The sequence below is a fragment of the Dromiciops gliroides genome, chromosome 4 (genome assembly GCF_019393635.1).
Source record: "Dromiciops gliroides isolate mDroGli1 chromosome 4, mDroGli1.pri, whole genome shotgun sequence".
Lineage (NCBI taxonomy): Eukaryota > Metazoa > Chordata > Mammalia > Microbiotheria > Microbiotheriidae > Dromiciops > Dromiciops gliroides.
This window is the reverse complement of record NC_057864.1, coordinates 79,814,226-79,839,099: the sequence shown is the minus strand read 5'-3', so window position 1 is coordinate 79,839,099 and position 24,874 is coordinate 79,814,226. Positions and strand designations below refer to the sequence as shown.

Sequence of the window (24,874 nt, the reverse complement as noted above, 5' to 3'; positions counted from 1 at the left end):
GCAGGTCAACTTTCAGTGTTAAGAGGGTTTCCAGAATACTTAGCTCAGTAGAACTGATTTCCATGTGGAATGGCATGACACTGAAACTTTAATTTCTCTAAGGGCCTCAATTGATGTCTATGTGAAAACAGTATGCTAGGGCTATAACATCACAAATGAAAAGTAGAGGCAATCAATTAATTCTTAACATGTAGATAATTGGTAACATGTATGTAGCTTGATATGTCACCCATCTTTATTCCAGGAAAATTTCTATCCCTGTAGCCAGTAGTTGGTGTTGGAGCAACCTCTTCTTTAGAGCCACACTGATAAAAACTTTTCCAATATTCATTTTCTGTTACCCCAAGCTTTGGTCATTACAGTATTGCCTTATAGGCAGGCCACAGTTTCCCACTTGACAGTTCATAATATATTAGTTGCACTTTTGGATGGCTTCTGATTGAGAATTTTAGAGAAACCACATTTAATAAATTTGGTAAATTTTATCTTAGGCTGTTACTTCAATGCTTATTTTTTATTTTTGCAGATGACTAATGCTCTCTGTCATATAGGAATTCATTTTCTCACCCAAAAGTGTGGATACTTCCTAGATCTCCCCAGATGCTGGGGTCCATCTTTATTCCTTGCACCCATAACCCTCAATCCATTTAATTCAGGTAGATGAGGGGATAAATGGTCAGAGAAACAAAAATTACATTGAACCTCTCTTTTGTTTTCTCACATTCTACCTGAGTTCATATCTTATTTCTCCTTCTAGCCTGTAAGTTCCTTGTGGGAAATATTATGCAATTACAACTATAAAAATCTGCCCCCAAATCTATTTTTTATCAACTTTGTAAAAGAAAACCATGGGGCTATCTTTGCAGTTGAGGTATTTTTATAGACTATTTATAGCAAAACTCAAACATTTATGATCCTATTTCCTTGGACAGAGTTGAGGATGTAGAGTAAATGAACCCAAAAGTGGAGGTAGGAAAATATATTTGTGAAAAGGAAGGAAATACAATGACAAAGAACAGTATATTCACATCTTAGAGAACATCAAAGCATGATGAATAACTAGCCACCCTAGGAGTCAGGAAAATGTGGTCTTCAAAATTTAGCAGTGTCTGGCACAGAGTAGGCACTTAATAAATGTATTATGACTTAATACCTTTTGGCTGTGTGACCATGGACAAATCACTTAATCTCTCAGTGTTTCAGTTACTGATCAACATTAGTAAAGAGGGTTTCCATATTGAAAGTACCTCTAATTCACGAAATAGATCCAACCTGTGTCAAACATTTACATTTTAATGTTACTGTACATATTCTTACCTGGACAAGGTTTAGTGTTACACATGACTATGTCCACAGCATTTCCTTCACATGGCTTTCCATTATGCTGAGCTGGAGGGTTATTACAAGTTCTGGTTCTGGTTCGGTTTCCCTGTCCACAAGTCCTTGTGCATTCTTCCCAAGAGCTCCACTCTGACCAGTTGCCATCCACTAAATAAGGATGAAAAATTTCACCATCAAATCCGTTTCAATTTAAGCCCTAAGGAAGCCAACAAGTATGAGTAAGGTGTGGGAATCTGAAAAATACATATCTAGCAGTGCTTATCCATCTACCTGGGCAAGGTTTGTTTTGACAGTTGCGCATTTCTGAATCTGGGCCTTGGCAAGGCTTCCCACCATTGGCTGGAAAGGGATTATTGCATTGACGAATCCTTTTCTGAACACCTTGACCACAGGTGACACTACAAGGTCTCCAGTCAAACCATTCTGAAAACCCACCATGCACTGAAAAAGAAATCCACCTAAAGTCAGTATGAATTCAATGACTCAATTAAAAACATGTATTAAGCACGAAACTGTGAAAGACTCTGAGAGACATACAAAAATAAGATCAAATACAATGGGAGTTCACATGAAAAAAACACTTTTGCCTGAGGGAATTGAAAGAAGGCTTTATAACACGTGACATAGCCAATTGATGATTGGTAGGTTTTAGTAATGGAAATAAGTTGGAGGGTAGAGACACCTCTGTCTCTGTACCCATCCTATCATCTTTTCCTGTAGTCTCTCTTCATTAAAAAACAAACCAAAAAATTAATTTATTTTAGTTTGACTCATCAAATACTTTCCAACAACTAGTCAAACCAGCTACCTTACAGAGTACATTCTCTCCCTGTTAATTGGTATTTCTCTTTTTTTCCCAGTGCTCATCCTCTAACCTTTGTTCTAAATGTCATTCCTCATTTCACCTCTTCTGAAAACCTTAATCTCCTTTCTCATTTAGTTGCCTCAAAATTTTAAGCTTTCACAGTAGGTTTCTCCTACTCTGAATATCCTTCCCTTGATCATCTCGTGATGTTCCCTCAAGATGCTCTCATGTTCTTTGCTTACTTTCACTACAAAATACCTCTAACTAGTAGCTAACACCAGTGTTCCCTATGTCTAGACTTTTCCTCACTACAAATTTGTTCTTTTTAACCCTTGTAATGTGACTTCCACCCTCTTTGTTCAACTGAATTGTGCTCTCAGCAATCTGAGTTGATGTTGCAGAATGACAGGTCACATTTTAAGTGGAAAACTGACAAACTGGAGCATCTCCAGAGGAAGTCAACTATGAGTAGACTGGAACCCATATTACGTGAAAAAATACTGAAAGAACTGAGGCTATTTAGTTTAGAGAAGAGAAATTTTGTGGGAATATATTACTAACTTCATGTTCGAATGACAGTCATACTCAAGAAGACGACTTATTTTGTATGATTCCAATGGACAGTACTAGGGTCAATGAGTAGAAATTACAGAGAGGTAGATTTTAGTACAGTGCAAAGAGCTTTAAAATTTTATTGGGGGCAGCTAGGTGGCACAGTGGATAAAGCACCGGCCCTGGATTCAGGAGGACCTGAGTTCAAATTCAGCCTCAGACACTTTACACTTACTAGCTGTGTGACCCTGGGCAAGTCACTTAACCCTCATGCCGCCCCCCCCCCCCCAATTTTATTAAGGCAGTTTTAATCATCTTAAGTGGATCCTTGTTAGGTGTACTGAGTTCCTTCACATTCTGGGTTTAAAGTTATCTTCTGATTATTACATGAACCAGTTGTAGAGGGTACTTTTATTTTGGGCAAGGGTTGGGTAGATGAATTTTAAAGTCGCTTTCAATTCTAAGATTCTGTGATTCTGTAAGACAGTCTATCTTAAAGAAACTTACTACAATATAGAAATAATTATAATACCAGTAACAATAATTCAACTATAAAATGCAGTTATTTTATACACCTTCAAATCTGTTAAAATCCAGACTTCTACAAGAAGTCTTTTCCAGTCCCTCAAGATTCTACTAATATCCCCAGTTTAACCTGTATATATCTTATATGTACATAGGTGTTTTCATATTGTGTCTCCCTCTGGATTATGAGTAACTTTAAGGTAGAGACTATTTTTGCCTTTCTTTATGTACCCAGTGCTTAGCATTTGTGCCTGACATATACTGAACTCTTAAGAAATGATCATTGACTGGTTTGAACTGTGCAATGATACACAGAACATTAAATGCAAAATAATAATAGGATAGTAACTCATCCTATGACCATTTCTATATGTATCCCATCAGAGATGAGAAGAATTATTTTCTACTATGATAACAGCAACAATAAGAAAAAGAGAACCGGCAGAAGAAATGAAAAGCATGTGGGTAAAGGATGGTATATATACACTCTATCTGTCCATCTGTCTATCTTTCATTTATAACCCAATCATTTTAGCCACCCGAGCAATTTTCAACAGAATATGAAATATACAAGAATAGTAGAATAGCAATTTGTCATCATAGTGTTTCTATCTCAACCCCATTTTAAAAAATGAGAATGAGGTGATATTAATAACAAGAAAAACATAATAATAACTGCCATTTACAGAGTACTTTAAGTTCTTAAGATGTATTACATCATATGATCCTCACAACAACCCTGTAAGTGCTCTTATACTCATTATTCAGTTGAAGCTCAGAGAGGTGGTGACATGGCTGTGGTCACACAGCTAGTTAAGTGTCAGAGGAGGCACTGATCTCAGGCCTCACCTGAGGATAGTGCCTGGGACCTAGTAAGAACTTAATAAATGACTACTGAGTGTTTTGGCTCCCAGGCCATCGCTAAAAGAAGTAAGACATATACTCATATACTATAATACAAGAGAACATAATATTTATGTAACAGAAGTATGCATAGTAGTAGAAAGTCAGTGTATTTAAGGGGAATTTAGGGGAAAGAGGTCTGCAGTGGGACTTGAGGTCTTCAGTTCAAATCCTTCCTCTGATACATGCTGGCTAGATGGACATGGTCAAGTCTCTTGACCTCTCCAAAATTCAGCTTCTTCATTTAGAAAATGGGGACTTGGATTTTTCATTAGTAAGTCAGAAATGATCTGCAAGAAAGCAGTTTAAACAGAATCCATTGTGCATGATGGAAAGAGATGAGGGAGTAGAAACTGCATATTTTTCTAGAATTCTGTCAGTTAAAGAGAGGAAAGATATGGAGATGGCTGATAGTAAGTACTTAATTTTTTGTTTATTTTCAGGATAAGGAATATCTAAATATGTTTTCAGGCCTAAGGGGAAGGAACTAATTGTTAGAGAGGGAGAGACTGAAAATACAAATCCAAGAGGCTAATTAGATGATGAATACAAAAAGCTTCCGGAATGATAGAGAGGGCTTAGCCTTAGAAAGAAGTGGGGAGGGGGGGGCAGCAGTTAGGTGGCACAGTGGATAAAGCACTGGCCCTGGATTCAGGAGGACCTGAGTTCAAATCTGGCATCAGACACTTGACACTTACTAGCTGCGTGACTCTGGGCAAGTCACCTAACTCCCACTACCTTGCAAAAAAAGTAGGGTCATTTTTCAAAGACAGAAAAATGGGAGAAGATGGAGAAGTTTTCAGTTAGGAAGGAGAAACAAATGGCATTGATATTCTTAATAAATAGGAGTTGTGGTCACTTTACATTTAAGGGCTATAGAGTTAAAACTATAAAAATTTAGGAATTTTTGTTGGGCCAGCTATCATGTAACTTAAGTGTAGGAAGTTGATCAAGGTAGAGACATTGAATTAATGAGGTTAATGGGGAGGGGAACCAATGTTTGGGATTACAATTTCATCTCTCTTTGAAGGATACAGATTTGTCATTGACCCATTTTAGAGAGGATGAGTACATTTCTTGTGTACTTTTGATCCATTAGAAGCTCAGTAAGGTTGAGGAATTAAGTCTCAGAGACTGGAGAATATTTGATTGGCCCAAGCTTTTGTGGTTGACAAGCTTTGGTAGGAAACACCATTTTGTACTGGTGCTATAAAAGGGTTTCTTTAGGGCAGAACTTTCTCGTGGTTGAGTAATAGGGTAGATACTGAAAGTATTACAACAAAGCTAAGAGAAGGCCAGGGGGAAAAGAGTCAGTCAATTGCTATTCCAAACTTACTATGTACCAAGTACTCTGCTAGTGCCATTCTCTGAAGTTATCTTCTATCTGCTCTGCATATGTCTTCTGCACACTTATTTACTTACATACTGTCTTCCTCATTAGAATGAGAGCTTCTTGAGGGCAGAAACTGTTTTTGTCTTTCTTTGATAGGATTATTGAGAAGGTTAAACTTTTTTTTTCAGGGCAATGGGGGTTAAGTGACTTGCCCAGGGTCACACAGCTAGTAAGTGTCAAGTGTCTGAGGCTGAATTTGAACTCAGGTACTCCTGAATCCAGGGCTGGTGCTTTATCCACTGCGCCACCTAGCTGCCCAGAGAAGGTTAATTTTTAAAAAAATGTTGGTCTGTGAATCTGACTCCCTGCCTATCAGTTAAGACCAATTTGAATACAAAACATTGTACTAAAGAGTGAAATTATTGGATAGATTTCAGAAGATGACATTCATTGAATTGATACTATATGGCAAAAATAAATTTATTTTGAGTTTCTAAATGTTACTTTAGCCTTGTATAGATATGAATTATATACTGAACTCTGAGTTTATGAAACTGTATACCCATAATATTAAACCTATCATGTTCTCATAGAGAGGCAGAAAAGGTATAGAACTGAAAGGTAGGTGACCTTAATACTAACTAGTTCTTATGACACTAACTTTGGGTAAGTCACTAGTAGATGGCATGATCATCTTAAAGGCAGAGGAAGATCTGGGTCTTGAATTTTGCCTCTGATACTTACTAGCTGTGTGACTTTGGATAAGTCATTTAATTGTTTTTGAGCCCCAGTTTCTGCATCTGTAAAACAGAGATATTAATACCTGGAGTACCTACGTCGCAGGGTGGTTGTGAATGGTAAGTGAGGTCCTGTGTACAAAGCACTTTGTAAATGCCAGCTGGTACTGTTCTCTATGGCCAGATTTTCCTCATATTATAAAAGGAGGGAAATGATTCAGATGGTATCTAAGATTATTGTTCTGTTCTAATATTTTAGGGTTTTATTATTCTACTGAAATCTAAAAAGTGCTTTAAGTAAAAAGAAAACAAGTCAGGATTTTCACTCTCCTATAGGATTTAAATTTCCTTAGCATTTATAACCTAATATTCAGTTTTTTGGTTATTTACCCTGCACAGTGACTGGTACTCTGACAAGAACGGATCCCATCAGGTTTCTAGCTACACATTCATAATCAGAGGTATCTTCTTTCTGAGCTGCAGCGATCCTCAAGGAGTTGTTGGACAGTAGGGTAACTCGATCGTCCCAGGAGAGGGGACGTCCTTGTCGAGACCATTCAATGGTTGGTGGAGGCTCTCCAATGGCTTGGCAGTTCAGCACAATTGTGCTGCCAGCATTGCTAATAGTCTCCATTGGCTCAACCGTGATAACGGGAGGACCTGATGAGAAATGCATAGAGATTTTAAGCTTGAGCACACCTTATTTTAACAAGAAAATCAAAATTTCACCTCGGCATAGAATAAAAATGATATAGCAACATTTGGAAAGAAGACTGTCAGCTTAGATATTATAAAAACACACATATGTATGCTAACTAACCCTCAAAAATACTTTTGCTACCACTTGCCCGCTGATGCAAGCGTAGCTTTTCTGTCTTATGACAATAACTCGTGATCTTTTTTTCTCCTTTAAGTATTCTTTAAACAAATGAAAACTTCAGCCAATTATATAAAAAATGGAATATACACTCTTAAGTTACACACCCTTGCTTTTCTAGGTAAATATTACCTTCTCTCACTTTGATAATTTTTAGGCAATATACCTAAATAACTATAATATAAATAGAATTATCCTTTATTAATAATTTATAATGGATACAGCACAATGATAATGCATTCTTTGACTCAAACTATAACATTAACCTTTAAATGAAAAGTATTTTCTGTCACTCAATGCAGTTCAGTTTAGCAAATGCAATTCAATGAAATTGAACAAGAATTTATTGAATCCTTACTATGTGCTCAGCAATGTCCCATAATTATGGGAGATAAAGACAAATAAATTATGGCTCACTTTCTCATGTATCATAGGGTTTAGAGCTAGAATAATAATCTAGTTCAACCCCCTCATCTTATGAGGAAAGTAAGGCCTAGAGTGATGCATTGACTTGTCTAAAGCTGTACAGGCACCAAGTGGTAGGGTCAACATCTGAACCCCTGTTTTCTAACTCTAGATCCAGCTCTCTGCCTGTTATGGCACACATGAGGCTAAACACAGATATTAGGTTTTAAAAGGATCATTTAGAAATGATCAAGATTTTTTTTTTTACTTTGCTAATTTAAACACACTCTAGTGGTCAACATCAAAGACAACGTTTGGCTAAAGAAGCAGGAAAATCCTAGATAACGTTTCTTGGTATGACTGATATTTAGTTCTGTGTCTTACTCTGAAGTGTTAAAGTCATGCTGCGCTCCACCACACCAGCATCATTTGTAGCTATGCATTTATAGTCACCTGCATCTTCGTTCTAAGGAGAGAAAGGGTTTTGCAAAGATATGAGCTCTATGTCATCACTTTTTCATGACATATTAGTATTCATGAGAACATTTAAGAGAAGCAAAAAGGCTTCAATTTGGTTTTGGAAAGTACAAAACTTTCTCAGACCCATTAAAAAACAACAGCTTTCGGGGCAGCTAGGTGGCACAGTGGATAAAACACCAGCTCTGGACTCAGGAGGACCTGAGTTCAAATCTGGCCTCAGACACTTGACACTTCCTAGCTGTGTGACCCTGGGCAAGTCACTTAACCCTCATTGCCCCACCCCCAAAAAAAGAGAGAGAGAGAAAAAATAACAGCTTTCTCATGGAATATGTTGTTCTTAAACAGAAAACCCAGCAAAATACATGGTATTCACTTGCTAGAGAAGAATATATTACTAGTTAAAGAGGCTACTTCAACACTACCTTAAAAATACTTTCATCAAATAAAGAGAACATATTTTACTAAGCACTCAGGATGGGTACAAGATTAATAGTTAAAGAAAATGGTAGGCAAAAAGTCCAGAAAGGTAGGTTCAGTTAAGTTTGGGAAAGCCTAGAGTAGAGGCTAAAGAAAGAAGACTTGGATCATAGAGTCAATTGAATCACAAGAAGTGTTTTGAGAAAATGAGTGACATAAACAGAGGGAAGGTTTGGGAGGATTAATATGCTAGTGAGGTCCAAGATTAATGGGAAAGTAAAGAGAAAAGAGGTGGGGAAACAGGAGAATAGGAGGCTACTGAAATTTTCTTAGAGCGGGGTAATAAGGGCCTGCATACAGTGGCAGTGGAAACAGAAAGGAAGGAATGGGTGTGAAAGATAATTTGAAAGAAACATCGACAGGATTCTGTGGGCACAACAAAAGAGGAAAGAATCCCAAATAATTCTGAGTTTTCAAGCCTTAAGAGAATTAGGGAAGTTCTTATGAGGGAGGAAGATAAGATTAAATGTGGACATGATGATGAAGGTGTTGGTGGAGAGATGATTATTTAAAAAGCTCAAACAAGCTATAGCAAATACAGTGTAGGTACTTAGGAGACACATTAAGACTGAAGATAACTTTAGAAATTGCAGAGAGGTAATGGGCATGGATAAAACCTTTTGACAGAGAAGATGGAGAAAAATAACAGCAAAGGACTAAAGCTAAACCTTTAGGTAAATGTTCCTTTTTACATAGAAATGCTAAAGGAAAACAAATTAAAGGATAATTTCAAGAAGGAATAGAGTGATCAGAAATACCAGAAAAGTTAGATAATAAAGACTGAGGAAAGATCATTGAATGTGGTGATCAGCAACACTTATTTTAATCAAATACATATTTAAGAAAATTAGTCCTTGAAAATATCTGACGTGCTTTGTGAAACGTGAACCAACAAATTTAAACAGAGAATTTGCTAGAAGTGGACCATAGAACTGGTACTAGGAGTGGAAGAATTTAAAGTGGTCATTTTGAACTTCCTTTTTTGAATAGCTGAATTTATGTTAAAAGTCTTTAGATAGCCTAAATAATTTAAAAAAACCCCTATCCTATATTAAAACCTGTATCACTGGGCAACATCCTGTAAGGTCACATCAACCTTGAAACTCACACCTAGTCACTATCCCTGGGACTCCTCCTTCCCTCTGATACTCCAGGGAAGAGAGCCAAGAGCTCCACCCAGATCATGCATCCATTTAAGCAGAGTGTTCAGGCCAACCATCTCTTCATTTCCCACCCAGCTGTACTCATTTGGATTTAATCATGCTCCTGTGCCAGTAGCCTCCCAGACTCCCTTAAGCTTCTTTTTTATGTGTTGTCTTTCCCTCATTAGATTGTGAGCTCCTTGAGGAAAAGAGTGTTTTTTACTTTTCTTTGCATAGCCAGAGCTTAGCACAGTGTCTGGCATGGAGTGGGCTTTTAGTGAATGAGTCTCAAAGCTGCAGACTGATCCCATGATCTTTTATTTGCTTAATGAAGTTGAACATAACATTTGGAATACTTCAAGTTGTTCTTTTTTCCTATAACACATCGTTGGTTCATATTTCATGATTTAAGCACTTAAGAGAAGGTTTCTAATTCAGTACCTACTTAATAACTGGCTGAGATCTGCCTATAACTGTTTTAGTCCCCACAAATAAGCATCAGTGTAACTTACTACAGTGCCATAGATGGCCAAAGAACCATTGCTGAGCTGTCGGATCCTGTTGCTTATGTGCACTCCAACGCCACTTCTACTCCACTGTATTGTTGGTGGTGGATCACCTTTAACTTCACAGTTCAGGATCACGTTACCTCCAAGGGGCTCAATCCAGTTAGAATGATAGTCCCCTTTGAAAACTGGAGGTTCTGAGAGGAAGATACATGAACGTGAGACAAATATTTGAAAGCTAAATGCAAAGAAAAAGAATTCTAGGCAATGTCTACCCAATACAAAGTAAGCAGTGATTTGACAGTTATGTTGTTCATTGTTCAATTTTCTTGTTCAATATAAGCAGCCTGTCCAGCTAAAAAAAATAAACTTTAGGAGCCTCCTGGATCTTTCAGATGGTGAATAGCTAAAAATAAAATTAACTATATCATTGACAAACATGCATTTTGATTTTCTACTTTGTAAAAAAAAAAGGCTATATAACATAGGTAGTAAATAATCTGCTTACATATTGTGTTGCTATTTGAGGTCCAAACGCTTAATCTTATTTTGTCTCTAAAGCACATAGAGCTATGAAATAAAAGTGGGTGGATAAACAAATTAACAATATTATTGTAGGCTTCACACAGTGCAGTTACCACTCTAGTTAGTGGGATCTTTTAATGAACTAGCATCTCTGAGCATGGAAGATTCAAGAATGGACACAATACTTTAAGAGCCATTCACAAAAGTTGTGTATCTAAATCCATCAAGCAGAAGAAAAAAGTCTTTAGCTTCACAGTGAAAGATATTATATATTTGCTAATTATAATCACCCAGATTTAGCTAGGTGGCATAGGGGCTAGAATGCCGAACTAGGATTTAGGGAAATCTGAGTTCCAATTCTACTTAGGACATTTATTACCTGTGTGACCCTGGGTAAATCACTTAACATCTTTCTGTCTACCTTAGCTTTCTCATCTGTAAATGGAGATACTAACAGTACCTATCTCCCAGGGTTGTTATGAGGATCAAATAAAATAAGTAGAGACTTTTGAAAATATGAAAGTGCTATATAAATGTTTACCATTATCATAAAGAAGGGATAGGGAACCAGACTTGGATGATATGGCAAGTAGAGTATAAAGGAATATATATATATATATATATATATATATACACATATATATATATATATATATATATATATGTAAAAATTATTTGTGGTAAAGATTAATATTGAAAGTTTTAGCTGAATCATTTGGGAGGGGCCACACCTGGCCCACCCTGAGATTGCACATGCTACTGAGGAGCTTTTGAAGGACTTCCCCTTTTGGGGGAGGAAAAACTGAACTCGACTGGAAGGGAGGGAACTTCCAGTAGGAGGGATGTGTTCAAAAGTTTGAGCTCTTTGGGCCTGGCAAGCAGTCTGGTGGTGTACTGGACCTGGCGGAGGCACATGTTTTGCTCTGTTTCAGGTGACTGCTGAGTAACTGTAGACTGACCGGGGTTTGGTGAGTTTTATGAAGGAAAACCCTAAATTTCTTTGAACTAGCTTAATTGGGAACGCTCTGGGATTGCATGGGCTAAGCTTAGAGTTAAGACCAACTGTATATCTACTTCCTTATTTCCTTAATTGGTTTCACCTTTGTGGTTTAATTAATTCCCAAGTAATAAAACCTGATCCTTTATGAACTAAAGCTCAGAGGCTCCTTTTCTTATTAGCCTGGGAGAAATATATAAAAAGGAAAGTTCAAAGGGGAGATTAAACCTAAAAAAGTCCCTCATGTTTCCGGGACCCCAATACTAAGGCGAATCACCCTAATAACACTCCGTATATCAAATTTTGGCCCTCACAGTTTTTTTTATATATATCAATAATAATGTTTTCTTTATGTTAAAATGCAAAGGTAGAATCATTTATTATAAATGTTCAAGAGAAAAAGAAAATTAGTGAATGTTTAAATGTATAAATGTTATGACGTTCACTAATTTTCTTTTTCCCTTGAACATTTATAATAAATGATTCTACCTTTGCATTTTAACATAAAGAAAACATAGTATTGATATGAAGGAAGAAAATAACTCAGTCTTCTGACTAGGTTTAATTTGCAAACCAAAAGGGGATAAGACAAATTCAGATTTATTCACCCACCCATCCACATGTGTGTGTGTGTGTGTATATAAAAACACTGCGTCCTTAAAGCTAATTACTTCTGCCATTGTTTAATAGATACCCAACAGATAGCTTCCAAATGCCTATTGTCATGTCAGTTGTGGTATCTGTTAGACTTTGAGCACTGCTGTCACAGGCCTTGAGAACCCACCACTATCATGGCAACACCATGATGACTCATAAGTGGAGAACTCTGATAAATAATGTGAAAGTAAAATATAAAATGCTCATTTGAAAGGTAATACATAGTACCTATATAGTACTTACACCTACCTTTCACATAAACAAATCCAATAGCCTTGACAAAACCAACTTTGTTTTCTGCTGTACATACATAAGTCCCAGAGTCATCTTTCGATACTCTCTCAATAACGAGTTCGCTGTGTCCATTTATACTGTCAAACTGTGCTGAGGAGAGAAATTAAGAAATTGAACAAATGTATCTGCAAAAATTACAAATAAATACTTGAGCAAGTATTTATGAAAGCTAAATGTACTGTAGATCTATGGTTAGATGTATAATTCTAACTGGCATTCATATACTTTTTGTGGGGGGGGGGGTTGGCCTTGAGGGCTAAGTGACTTGCCCAAGGTCACACAGCTAGTAAGTGTCAAGAGTCTGAGGCCAAATTTGAACTCCAGTCTTCCTGAATCTAGGGCTGGTGCTTTATCTACTGCATCACCTAGCTGCCACCCATATACTTCTTTAGAATGCACTTTACCAATATTATCTCATTTGGTCCTCAAAACAGCTCTTGGAGGTAGGTGTTATTATTATCCCCATTTTATAGATGAGGAATCCAAGGCAGAAAGAGGCAAAATGACTTGTCCAAGATCACACAACTAGTAAGTATCTGAGGCCTGAATTAAAGTAGGCCTTTTTCCAGTTCCAATACTCTATGCACTGGGCCACCTAATTGCCTTATTTATGGAGCCCCAAACCCCAAAACAAAACAAAAACAAAACAAAAACAAAACCAAAAACCCAACAAAAGCAAGAGGAAGAGAGAAGCTTCTAGAATACAAAGTAACACCATTGGCAAAAATTATGCCTTCACAGTATACTTTTTGTACCTGGAATTTCTCTAAAAGCTGACTAAGGTACATTATTTCATCAGAATTTAGAGACCTGGCTTGAAAGCCAAGAAGGTCAGACTTCAAATCCTGCCTCTGACATATACTGGCTGTGTGACTATGGGCAAATAGTGCATTAGACAATTTTCCAAGCCTCTAAGTTATAGAAAGGTGCCAATCTGCAATGGTGGAGGGAGTTTCCTTATTCAGGAGTTTTATCAATGACATCTCAGGTCAAGTTCCTATCCCTTTTCTTTGCTTCTTTTTTATTATTTAATTTTCTTATCATAAACTTAAACACCAAAAAAAGGAAATTTCCATATACACAGAATAACAAAAAGGATGTATATGGAAACAAGAATTTCTATTGTATACCATTTATTTTTTTTAAATGTTATTTTCAAAACTTGGTTTCCTTCTGAACTTCCACTTTTTCCTGTTCAGTTTAAAGATATTTTCGTTTATTTCTTTATCACTCTTACTAATCCTACTTTGGCTCCAAACTTATCCTGTTCCTCAGTTCAAAAACACAGGGGAAAACACTCTTGTAACAAATATTTATTTTTTATTTTTTCAGGGCAATGAGGGATAAGTGATTTGCCCAGGGTAACACATTTAGTAAGTGTCAAGTGTGTAAGGTCATATTTGAACTCGGGTCCTCCTGAATCCTGGGCTGGTGCTTTATCTACTATGCCACCTGGCTGCCCCTTTTAACAAATAAGCATAATCAAGTAAAACAAATCCATGCAAAACCCCTTTCCTAAACAATTGTCTCTTTTTCATCTTGAGTCCATAGTGTCTCCATTGGGGATAGATATCCCACTTGAATCACAGATTCTCTAGGCATATGGTTGGATCATTGCTTTGATCAGAGTTTTAAGTATTCCAAAGTTGTTTTTTCCTTCTAATGTTTTAGTTATTGTATAAATTGTTCACCTGATTCTGTTCACTTCACTCTATATCAATCAGTCAATAAGCATTCGATAAGCACCTAATATGTGCCAGGTACTGTGCTAAATGTTGCAGATACAAAGAAAGGTTAAAAAAAAGTCCTTGCTCACAGGGAGTTCATAATCTAATGGGTGAGATAACACGCAAACAATTGTGTACAAACTATATACAGGATAAATTGGAAATAATCAAAAGAGGGAAGGTATGAACATTAAAGGGGATTGGAAAAAACTTCCTGGAGAAGGTAGGATTTTAGGAGGGACTTGAAAGAATCCATGATGCCTGAGAGGAGAAGGCAGAGCATGTTAGGCAAGGAAGTGCCTGGAGTCTGGAGATGGAATGCCTTGTTCAAGGAAAAGCAAAGAGGTCGCTCTTGAATTGCAGAGGGCGAGGGGAGAATATGAATTTATAAAATGTTAGAATACTGGAAAAGTGGGGGCTAGGTTATAAAGGTCTTTGAATGCTCAACAGAGGATTGTTAATGTCCTAGAAGTAAGAGGGAGCCATTGGAGTTTATTGTGTTGGTTATGGTGATGACATGGTCAGACATGCACTTTAGGAATATCACTTTCACAGCTGATTAAACAATGGGATGGAGTGGGGAGAGATTTATGGCAGGGAGACCAAATAACTGCAGCAATACTTCTGAAGTATTGTTTTGTTGTTGTTGTTGTTGTTGTTTTTTGCAGGGGAATGGGGGTTAAGTGACTTGCCCAGGGTCACACAGCTAGTAAGTGTCAAGTGTCTGAGGTCAGATTTGAACTCAAGTCCTCCTGAATCCAGGGCCAGTGCTTTATCCACTGCGCCACCTAGCTGCCCCCATGAAGTATTATAATACTACAAGAGTGAGGTGATAATGACCTGCACCAGAGTGGTGGCAGTACTAGAAGAGAAAAGGGAGGAATAAGTCAGAGATGTTATGAAGGTGCATTGCTATGACAGTGCATTGGATATGGAGGCTGAGAGATACCAAGGAGTCAAGGATGACACGTAGGTTGCAAGCCTGGGTGACTGGGAGAATAACAACAGTACCCTAAACAGTAACAGGAAAGTTTGGAAGGGGAGAAGATTTGAGGGAAAAGATAATGAGTTAATTTTTGAACATGTTGAGTTTAAGAGGTCTACGGGGTATTAAATACAAGATGTATGTCAGAGGTAGTTGGAGATGGGAGACTGGAGAGGGTAAGATCAACATGGAGATGACAATTGAACCTATGGCAGTTGTTGATATCATCAAGTAAAATAGTATAGAGAGAGAAGAGGGCCCAAGAACAGAACCCTGTGGCCTATATTTTGTGGGCATGACTTGGATGAGGATATAGCAAAAAAGACCGAGGAGGGGTCAGATAGGAAGAGATTCAAGAGAGAGTAGTGTCAGGAAAACACAGAGAGTATCAAGAAGAACATGATAATCAACAATGTCAAAGGCTGCAGGGAGGTCGAGAAAGATGAGGATTGAAAAAAAGCCGTTAGATTTGACAATTAAGAGAATATTAGTAACTGTGGAGAAAGCAATATGGGTTGAAGGATGAGGTTGGAAGCCAGACTGTAGAGTTAAGAGTAAGAAGAGAGGGGCAGCTAGATGGCGCAGTGGAGAAAGCACTGGCCCTGGATTCAGGAGTACCTGAGTTCGAATCCGGCCTCAGACACTTAACACTTACAAGCTGTGTGACCCTGGGCAAGTCACTTAACCCCAATTGCCTCACCAAAAAACATTAAAAAAAAAAGAGTAAGAAGAGAGTGAGAGGAAAGGAAGCAGAAATACCCATTCTAAACAGCCTTCTCAAGAAGTTTAGCTATAAAAGGGAAGAAGTATCTGGAACAATAGCTGGTGGGGATGAATGGATCGAGTGACTTTTTTTAGTATGGTGTAGACAGAGGCATGGTTGTAGGTAGCAGGGAAGGTACCAGTAGATGGAGATTTTGAAGATAAAGACGGAAAAGGATCACTTGTGCATGTGGAGGGGTTTGCTTTGGCAAGAAGGGTCATCTCTTTATGTAAGATGGATAAAGGAAGAGATAGTGGCAGAAGGTATTTGGGATGAGGATCAGGAGAGAAGACAGAGAGCTTTAATTTTTTTTTTTTGATGAAGTGTGATTGGTTGGGGAGAGGGGATACTGTAGGAAGCTTGAGAATGGAAGAAAAGGTTTGGAAGAGTCACTGTGGTGAGTGGGCTAGTGACTTAATTAGGGAATACTTAATTAGCCACACATGTATAGGTTTAGCTGAAGTAAAGTGGAAGAGTAAGTCATGCAAAGTGAATAGATTGAGCAACACCTGCTCTCATACTTGGGGACTTTAAAATGCTGTACTTCTAGTCTCTCCCCAAACCAATCTCTCCTCAATCCAGCCACTCAAGGGATTTTCCTAAAGTGCAGGTCCAACCATATTACTCCACTACTCAAACTCCAGTGTCTCCCAGTAGTGTTCAAAGCCCTTCATAACCTGGGTCCCCTCCTAACTTTCCAGTATTCTTATACCTAACTCCCAGGGGGCAGCTAGGTGGAGCAGTGCATAAAGCACTGGCCCTGGATTCAGGAGGACCTGAGTTCAAATCTGACCTCAGATGCTTGACACTTACTAGATGTGTGACCCTGGGCAAGTCACTTAACCCTCATTGCCCCCCCCCCCAAAACCCCAACAAAACAAAACAAAAGAAACCAAACTTATACCTTACTCCCAGCCATTTACTCTTTGATCCAGTGACACTGGCTTTCTTCCTCTGGCAGTCTCCCATGCCTGGAATGTTCTTTCTCCTCATCTCTGCCTCCTGGCCTTTCTGACTTCCTTCAAGTCCCAACTAAAATCCCATCCTCTGCAAAAAGCATTTCTCGACCTCTCTTAATTTTAATGTCTTCCTTCTTTTAATTATTTATTTATCTTGTATATAGCTGCTTTGTACATATTTGTGTGTTTGTTCTTTCCTCATTAGATGGTGAGCTCCTTGAAGGTAGGAATCTTTTTTTTTGCTTCTTTTTGCATCCCCTGCACTTAGTATGGTGTCTGTCACATAGTAGGCACTTTTATGCTTATTGACTGACATGTGAAATTTCCAACTTTATCTTTATCTCAAAACTCTTCTTTTCCCCCGTTTAAATGAGAGACATGACAGAAGCTCCCATTTTAATTAAAATAATTTGGCAGATTTGAAAAGAGAAAGATTAAGTACCAGTTTTATAACAACACGATCATTTATTGTATAATATTTGGGGCTATATTTACTCTGCATTCTCAATGATGACACAGATATTTGTGGAGTAATTACGTGTTTTGGATTGAGCTAGAAGTAAACACCCCAGTGCTTAACACATGGTTGTTGACTCGTTTGATCAATCAGCACTTATCCTATGCCAAGCACTACACTAGGCATAGGAGATGCAAAACAAAAAATGAAACAATCACTGTTTTCAAGGAATTTAAATTATATTTTTGGGAAAGCGATAGGTTATTTCAAAATGTATACAAAAATATAAAATAAGTGCAAAGTAGTTAAATGCAAGGCAACCAGGATGGAAGGCAATAGTAATTTGGATAAAGAAAGACTTCATGTAGATTCATCTTGAAGGGACCGAAGGATTTGATGAGGTGGAACTGAGGAAGGAGTGCATAACAGGCATGCGGGATGGCCAGGGCAAAAATGGAGATGGGAGACAAAATGCTGTGTTTAAGGAACAGAAAGAAAAGCAATTTGGCTGAACTGTAGCATGCAGGGAGGGAGGTATGTATAATGAGGTTCGAAAGATAGAGTTGTAAAAGGCCTTAAAAGCCATAAAGAAACCATCCAGCTTTATTCCTAACTGAAACATGAATATTATCTATGACATCCTCAGTGACAGGATTAATTCCCCAGAGTTATTTTTTTCAGACATACTCTTTGACATCAAGAAAGGGTAAACTTGTAAAGGTCAGTGACAAAACAGTGTTTCAATTGTTTTTTTTTTCTTCAGATGGAGAGTTATCTTCATGGCATTGAAATGCAATATAATTTTCACAAGGTAAAAAAAGTTCCAAACATTAAAGTGTTGTTCATACATCATCAAAAACTAAAGAGTTTTAAATATAAAGTAGTGTTGTTCATGTGTCATCAAAAGCTAAGATGTTGATTAAGCAGCAGGCTGGAGTGAAACATATTTACATAGTTCTTTAACAAAAACATGCCCTTTGTTAATTCTGAAGCACTGCTCACTTTTGTTTTGTTTTCTGAACCTGTTATATCATCAGAGGAAAAATCTCAGGGAGGAATTTATTTCCCAATGCTTATTGGTCCCTTTTTTGCAAACTAAAGTCTGAAAGAGTTTTCTGGGGGCCCTTGATCTCACTTGTCTGGAGCCATACAGTTAATGTGTCAGAAGTAGATTTTAAAACTCTGAGACCAGTCCCATACCTTACTGTCCCAGTAAAGTCGTTGCACTGAATTTTGTGAAACCATGTCTTTCAGTTCTCATTTCCTATATTCGTAAATTAGGGTGGAAAGAGGTATAGAGAAGTCTGAGTAATATACCGTCAGATGATAAGATGAAAGTTTCTTTTCTTCCTCTTCCTTTTTTTTTTGAGAATAATGACATTTACCTGGGATAATATTGTTGTTAAACGTCCACGTCAGCTTGGGCAGTGGAAGGCCAGTGGCTCTGCAGCTCAACCTGAGCTCATCTCCTTTATTTAAAGATATGTCTCCAGGAAGTTCCGTAAATGTGGGTAGAACATAAACAGTCAGGCTGATGGTGTGCGTGTCCTCACCTGCTGCATTGTTGGCGATACAGGTATAGCTACCAGAGTCTTCAGGCTTGTAGAAAAAAAAAAAGCAGCACAGTATTTCAAACTCCTGACTCTTCTGTGGCATTGTATACCTAGTTATAAAGCAACTGAAATTCCTACAAGTTTATTTGACAAGTTTATTGATGATCATCGTTTTTGTCCCTAAAAATTACTATTTAGTGAAAAAATGATTAAGAAAAATACAGACCAGAAGACTTTATATAGAACTACAGAAATAATTCTGTCTTATAAAACTCTTCTATATACAGTAAACACCTAAGGATGATTCTTTATAGTATCTATACAAAAAAACTGGGGAACCTGAATATTCTGAGACTCCTAGCAGTCAGTGCATTAGATTTTTAGGTGAAGGTTGAATTCTGGAACAGCGAGAAGAAAAAGGGGAGTGGGAAATGATTCCAAGAAGGCAAATGTGAATAAATGCAGTTACTAAAATAGAGGAGGATTTTAGACTGAGCTCTCTAAGAGCCCTCCCATTTCTTCTCATGTTAGAATTCTAAGGTGGGAACTGCAAGCCAAAAGATTTTAAAGTGGTTGAGAGAAAGAATGAAAAATTTATCAGATGCATCCCACTGACTAGTGGAGAAGAAATAAAATTGAAATGTGGGTCTTTGCCAAACAATAGATATTTTTAAGGGTCATGCATAGTTATAATGGGCTACATTTATTAAATAATTCTGTGAAGTAGCTCTCTGAGTGAAAACTTAGGCCTTAAAGAAAACAGATTTTTCTGAATGTGAAACACTAAAAGAAAAAAAAAATGTATTTACTACAACCACTTCCACTGCCTTTATAGGACTTTTACCAGCCCTCATCCTTTTTAAATTTTCTGAGGAATTTGCAACTTGAACATCCCTCCCTCCTGGATTCTCTTCAACAGATTTCCATCAGTTTCATTTTCTGGATGATCATCCAGGCCTCACCTTTTATGCATGGGTGTCCCCTACAGTTTTATCACCTTTTTTGTTGATCTTGGCTCCTTTGGGTTCAGTTAAAATCTTTAGCCAGATGAAAACCCCATTTATATAGTTAGCTCATCTCTCTCCTGAGCTTCACTACTATATCCCTAAATGCCTTCTAGAAATCTCTACCTGAATGTCCTAAGGGCATCTCAAACTCAACATAACCAAAACAACTCGTTATCTTTTCCCCTGAATTCCATCTTCCATCTAATTCTCCTATTTCTTTTGAAGGCACCTCTATGCTTCCATCACAACCTGGAATTGATCCTTGGCTCTTCTTTTACCTTTCCCCGTCTTAATCAGTGGGGTTTTTTTTTTCTGTCTCCAAGATAGCTCTTGGATCTGTCTCTTCTTCACTCACATGGATATCACCCTGGTTCAGACCTTTGTTAACTTTATATTGAATTATTGCCATAGTCTTCTATTTGTTTTCCTTTAGTTCAGTCTCTCTCCTCTTGAATTTATCCTTCACACAGCTGCCCAATTCACTGCCCTGCTTAAGAAACTTCAGAGGATTGTTGGTGCCTCTAGGACAAAATACAAACTCACTTGCTTGGCATATAAAGCCCTTTATAATCTGACTCCCACCTATCTTTCTAGGCTTACTTCATGCTACTCCCTTTGCATTCTGTGTTTCAGCCAAACTGGCCTCTTTGTTGTTCACAAATGCCCTTCCATCTCCCACTTCCATGGTATCACAGGAACATGGATTTAGAGTTGGAAAACACCTTAGAGTCCTCCTAATACAACCCCCTCATCTTACAGATGAAGAAACTGAGACCCAGATGTTAAGTGATCTATTTGCCCAAGATCACAAGTCTTTTCACAGGCTCTCTCCCAGTTCTCAAACGATCTCTCTCCTTACTTCTCCCTCTTAGAACTCCTAACTCCCTTCAAGCCTCTATTCAAGTGCTACCCCCCCAAATTAGTGTTTAATGACTCCCCTATTGTTAGTATCCTCTCCCCCCAAAATCACTTTATATTCCATTTCCCATATGTATAGATTACTTTCTTTCAGTAGAATGTAAGTTTCCTGAAGACAGGTACAATTTCATTCTTGTCTTTGTATTCTGAGGGTAATATTTGGTATAGACCATATAGCTATTTGTTGAGTTGAATTATTGTCTGTATCTTTATTTGGCATTTATAAGATATACCAATATAGTGGTATATCTTTTTATGTATATGCCTTCTCTACTCAATTAAACTGTAAACTTCCTAATGGCAAAGATTATGTCTTAGACTGTTTTTATACCCAGTAAATATTAAGCATTCTATAAATATTTGTTATCACTGATCATGACAAATATAGTACTGAAATGACAAACATTTGGCAGAAAGTAAGTTATTAAACTGCAATCTTTAGACCATAAGACAGCTGTGTTTGTAGGCAAGTAGGGCCTATTTCCTCTGCTGTTTCAGTTGTGTGCTTTGAATCTCAATTCTGTTTGGTTCAGTTTAACTTGACAAATATCCACGGCATAATTAAACATTTTAGCTTACAAAACTCGGGTGTTTGATTTACATCAGCTCTTTTGGAAAAGATCACAAATAACATTAAAAAATTATAGCATTCGAGGTATATGTAGTCCTAAAAATGATACCTACCATACTCAGGCTATTCTTATAGCCTTCTAATTCTTTGTGTAATCAATCCCTGACTTACAGAATGACAGAATTCCCCACAAAAACCCTGGATTTATATGAAAATCAAACTTGGGCACAAAGGTCAGTTATTTTCATGGCCAAAACACACTTCCAGGTTGAGTAAAAGTATGAAGGCACTTTGACAGTCTGTTAAGGTTTTTTAAACTTACAACAGCATTTTCTAAAATGAGTTCTCCATATGGTTCGGCTGTGTATTTTCCCAATAAGTCAGTTAAAAGAATGTTGTCTTTCTTCCAGTTTATTGCTGGAGTAGGAATTCCATCAGCCACACATGGTAGAATAGCTTGTGAATTCTCATTGACCGTGTACTGTACCTCTGTGGTGCGGATTCTAGGTGGTACTATAAAAAAATAAAGAAACATGGTCATTTGAGAATTTCCGTTTGATCTCTGAATTCACACCATAAACTAACAATAAAAAGAATGTACTATAGGACACTTTTGCTTGTGCTTCTTGAAACATCATTACCTAACTTGCATCTCTTTTTGCTATTTACAAAGGACAGAAACAGGAGATATTCTAGATGGAAAGAAAAATAGGTCATGATGCCACTTTTACTAATAACCAAAATATGCTTACATTTGGCTTCATAATAACTTATTTCTGTTCCAAGGTTAAAAAATCTCTACATTTCATTGTGGGTGCCATCTTAGTAGAAAATAGGTCGAATTTTTATTACACCTTTACAAAGTAATCTTTTGAAAGGATCAAATTCCTATCACTGGAAGAGAGTCCTGATTTTCATTTTCTATCGCATGCATACCAGATCTTCTACAAAATTCTTCCTTAAATGCCTCTTTGTTGTGTGCTGCTAACTCTGGGTTCCTGAAGGCTTTGCCAGAAGACCACAAGCTCTGGCAAGTCACACTCCACTGGTAGCTGACTATCCCTCAGTTACATGAGCATCTAGACAGGCTTATTGTCGGATCAGCTGCAATACAATTTTCAACAACAGTAAGTATTAAAAAATCACCTGCCAAGTCATAGGGGGGGTTTGCGGTCTATGTTGGTAGAAGTACCCTTATGGATGAAATCGTGGATTCTTTTAGTATTGAAGTATTTTAATACTTTGATGGATTTATTATTTAGTTGGCATAGGTAGAGCTGGTACTGGTAGTGATCTCAATTGCATTGTATTGGAAAGGATACTGGATGTTGGTGGGATCACAGCACTTGGGTTCAAATGCTGCTGGCTTTGCCATTTACCATCTTGGTGGTATGGGGCAAGTTCCTTAACTTCCTCATCATAAAATGAGAGACTTAGACTAAGAGCAACAAAGTCCCTCCAGCACTATATCTCTGAGCGCTTTCCTTCTTTGCCGAGTATATAAAAACCTAAAAATATGCTAATGTTCATTGCATGGAAGAACAGCTAACACATTCATAAATTTTTCTTTGTCCATATTTCAATTCGTAAGTTTGTGTTCAACAAATTTCAAATGTAATAAATAATTCCATCAACTGAATTGTTTCTTGATTTTTCTCAATTCCTATCTCCTTAATGTACTAAAAATAAATTCTATGTAAATTATTAATGCAGGATCTGTGTCATAGAATTACTGCTAGGAATAACTGATAAAAATTATGATGAAGCATTTACCGAATACATATTGCATTTCATAAAAATGCTAAGGAAAAAATACCATATTGTTATCATATTTCAAATGTATTCCATTCAGTTATTCCACTACATGCAAATACAATCAGATCAAGACATTGAAGTTCAACTTTTATATTTACACAGCTAGAAGAATATTAACATTGGCTCCATTTGTTTGTGAATCATAATATTAAGTCATTTACTCACTGTTTCTTATTTACTATCTTATTTGAACTTAGATTTAATTATCTTAGAAAGTATTGAAGAAGGCAGATTTAATTCTTACAATAGCAAAGTAGTACCCTTGCAACCTGAGCACTGATGTTATTTCTAAAGGAATTAGATTAAATATGAATAACCTTTTATACTTGCTCAAAAACTTTGGAATCGGTGGAGTTTTCTTAGCAGAGATACTAGAATGGTTTTCCCTTTCTTTCTCCAGCTCATTTTATAGATGAGGAACTAAGACAAACAGGGTTAAGTGACTTGTACTTGGTCACACATCTAGTAAGGAAGGACACATTTGAACTCAGGTCTTCTGGACTTCTGGTGCGCTATCCACTGCACCACCTATTTGTTCCCAAAGACATCTTATATAAACATAATTTGGAAAATGACTGATAGTATAACATCCATTTTTTAACAAATCAGGGGTTCCCAACCTGGGGTGTGAATTCTCCTAGGTTGTATGAGAAACCTGCCAAGGATGTACAAGAAATATTTGGTAAACTGCTATATTATTTTACTGAAGTTAATTAATTTCTTTATTTCTTGTGTGCATATGCATGGTAAACTACAGAATATTATTTCCTTTCATATTGAAGTGGGGGTAGGGTAGGGAAACTGAAAAAAAATCTGAGGACTCAAGAACTAAATTATTTCTCTCACAAACTTACAAATACTTGGTAACTAAGAACAAATTGATCTACAAATGCTCCACCCATCCTTCCCTGTGCACACTCAATAATTTGACTTCAGGTTTTTAAAATATTAATTATTATGTTGCTCTGTGTCATGAAAATGAATCAGCCTAAAGCAATTTCATTTTAATACAGCTTACCATGGACAGTGAGGCTGGTGCTTGAGCTATGTGATCCTGCCACATTTGCTGCCATGCATGTATACTGCCCTGTGTCATCAGGCTGAGCAAATGCAATTTGTAAGGCCCCAGAGCTGAGGATTCGCTGACGAACTGATTCTGTCACTTCATGCCCATCTTTATGCCAGGTGATGTCAGGAGGAGGGTAGCCCTCTGCCTCACACAACAGAGTGACAGGCTTATCCACAGAAATGACATATTCCTTTTGATGGGAACGAATGACTGGAGGAACTAAAAGATACAGTTAAGCCTCATTTTGAACAAAATAATAAATAAACATTTTGTATTTTGTTTATTTGCATATTTATTTCATTTGAGCAAATCAAGTGAGATAATGTACAAAGTTTATTTTTTTTGCAAATTTTAAAGTGCCATATACATGTGAGCTATTATTATTTTGTTCCAACATCAAAATTGATTTACTTTAGATCAGCAAATAAGTTCCACTAAGCTTTTTAAAGAAAATATTATAAATATATAATCTACAATGTATTAACTCAGAGAAT

At 37.2% G+C, this 24,874-nt stretch overlaps 1 protein-coding gene across 1 annotated transcript in view; it reads right to left on the bottom strand.

Annotated features, from left to right (window-relative positions):
* HMCN1 (hemicentin 1) overlaps positions 1 to 24,874 on the bottom strand; it is a 517,054-nt gene that overhangs the window by 49,611 nt on the left and 442,569 nt on the right. Inside the window, 9 exon segments of the mRNA XM_044003022.1 lie at positions 1,318 to 1,488; positions 1,612 to 1,782; positions 6,587 to 6,856; positions 7,863 to 7,944; positions 10,090 to 10,280; positions 12,512 to 12,646; positions 18,833 to 19,046; positions 21,819 to 22,009; positions 24,330 to 24,599. Coding sequence (XP_043858957.1) covers positions 1,318 to 1,488; positions 1,612 to 1,782; positions 6,587 to 6,856; positions 7,863 to 7,944; positions 10,090 to 10,280; positions 12,512 to 12,646; positions 18,833 to 19,046; positions 21,819 to 22,009; positions 24,330 to 24,599 — 1,695 coding nt within the window.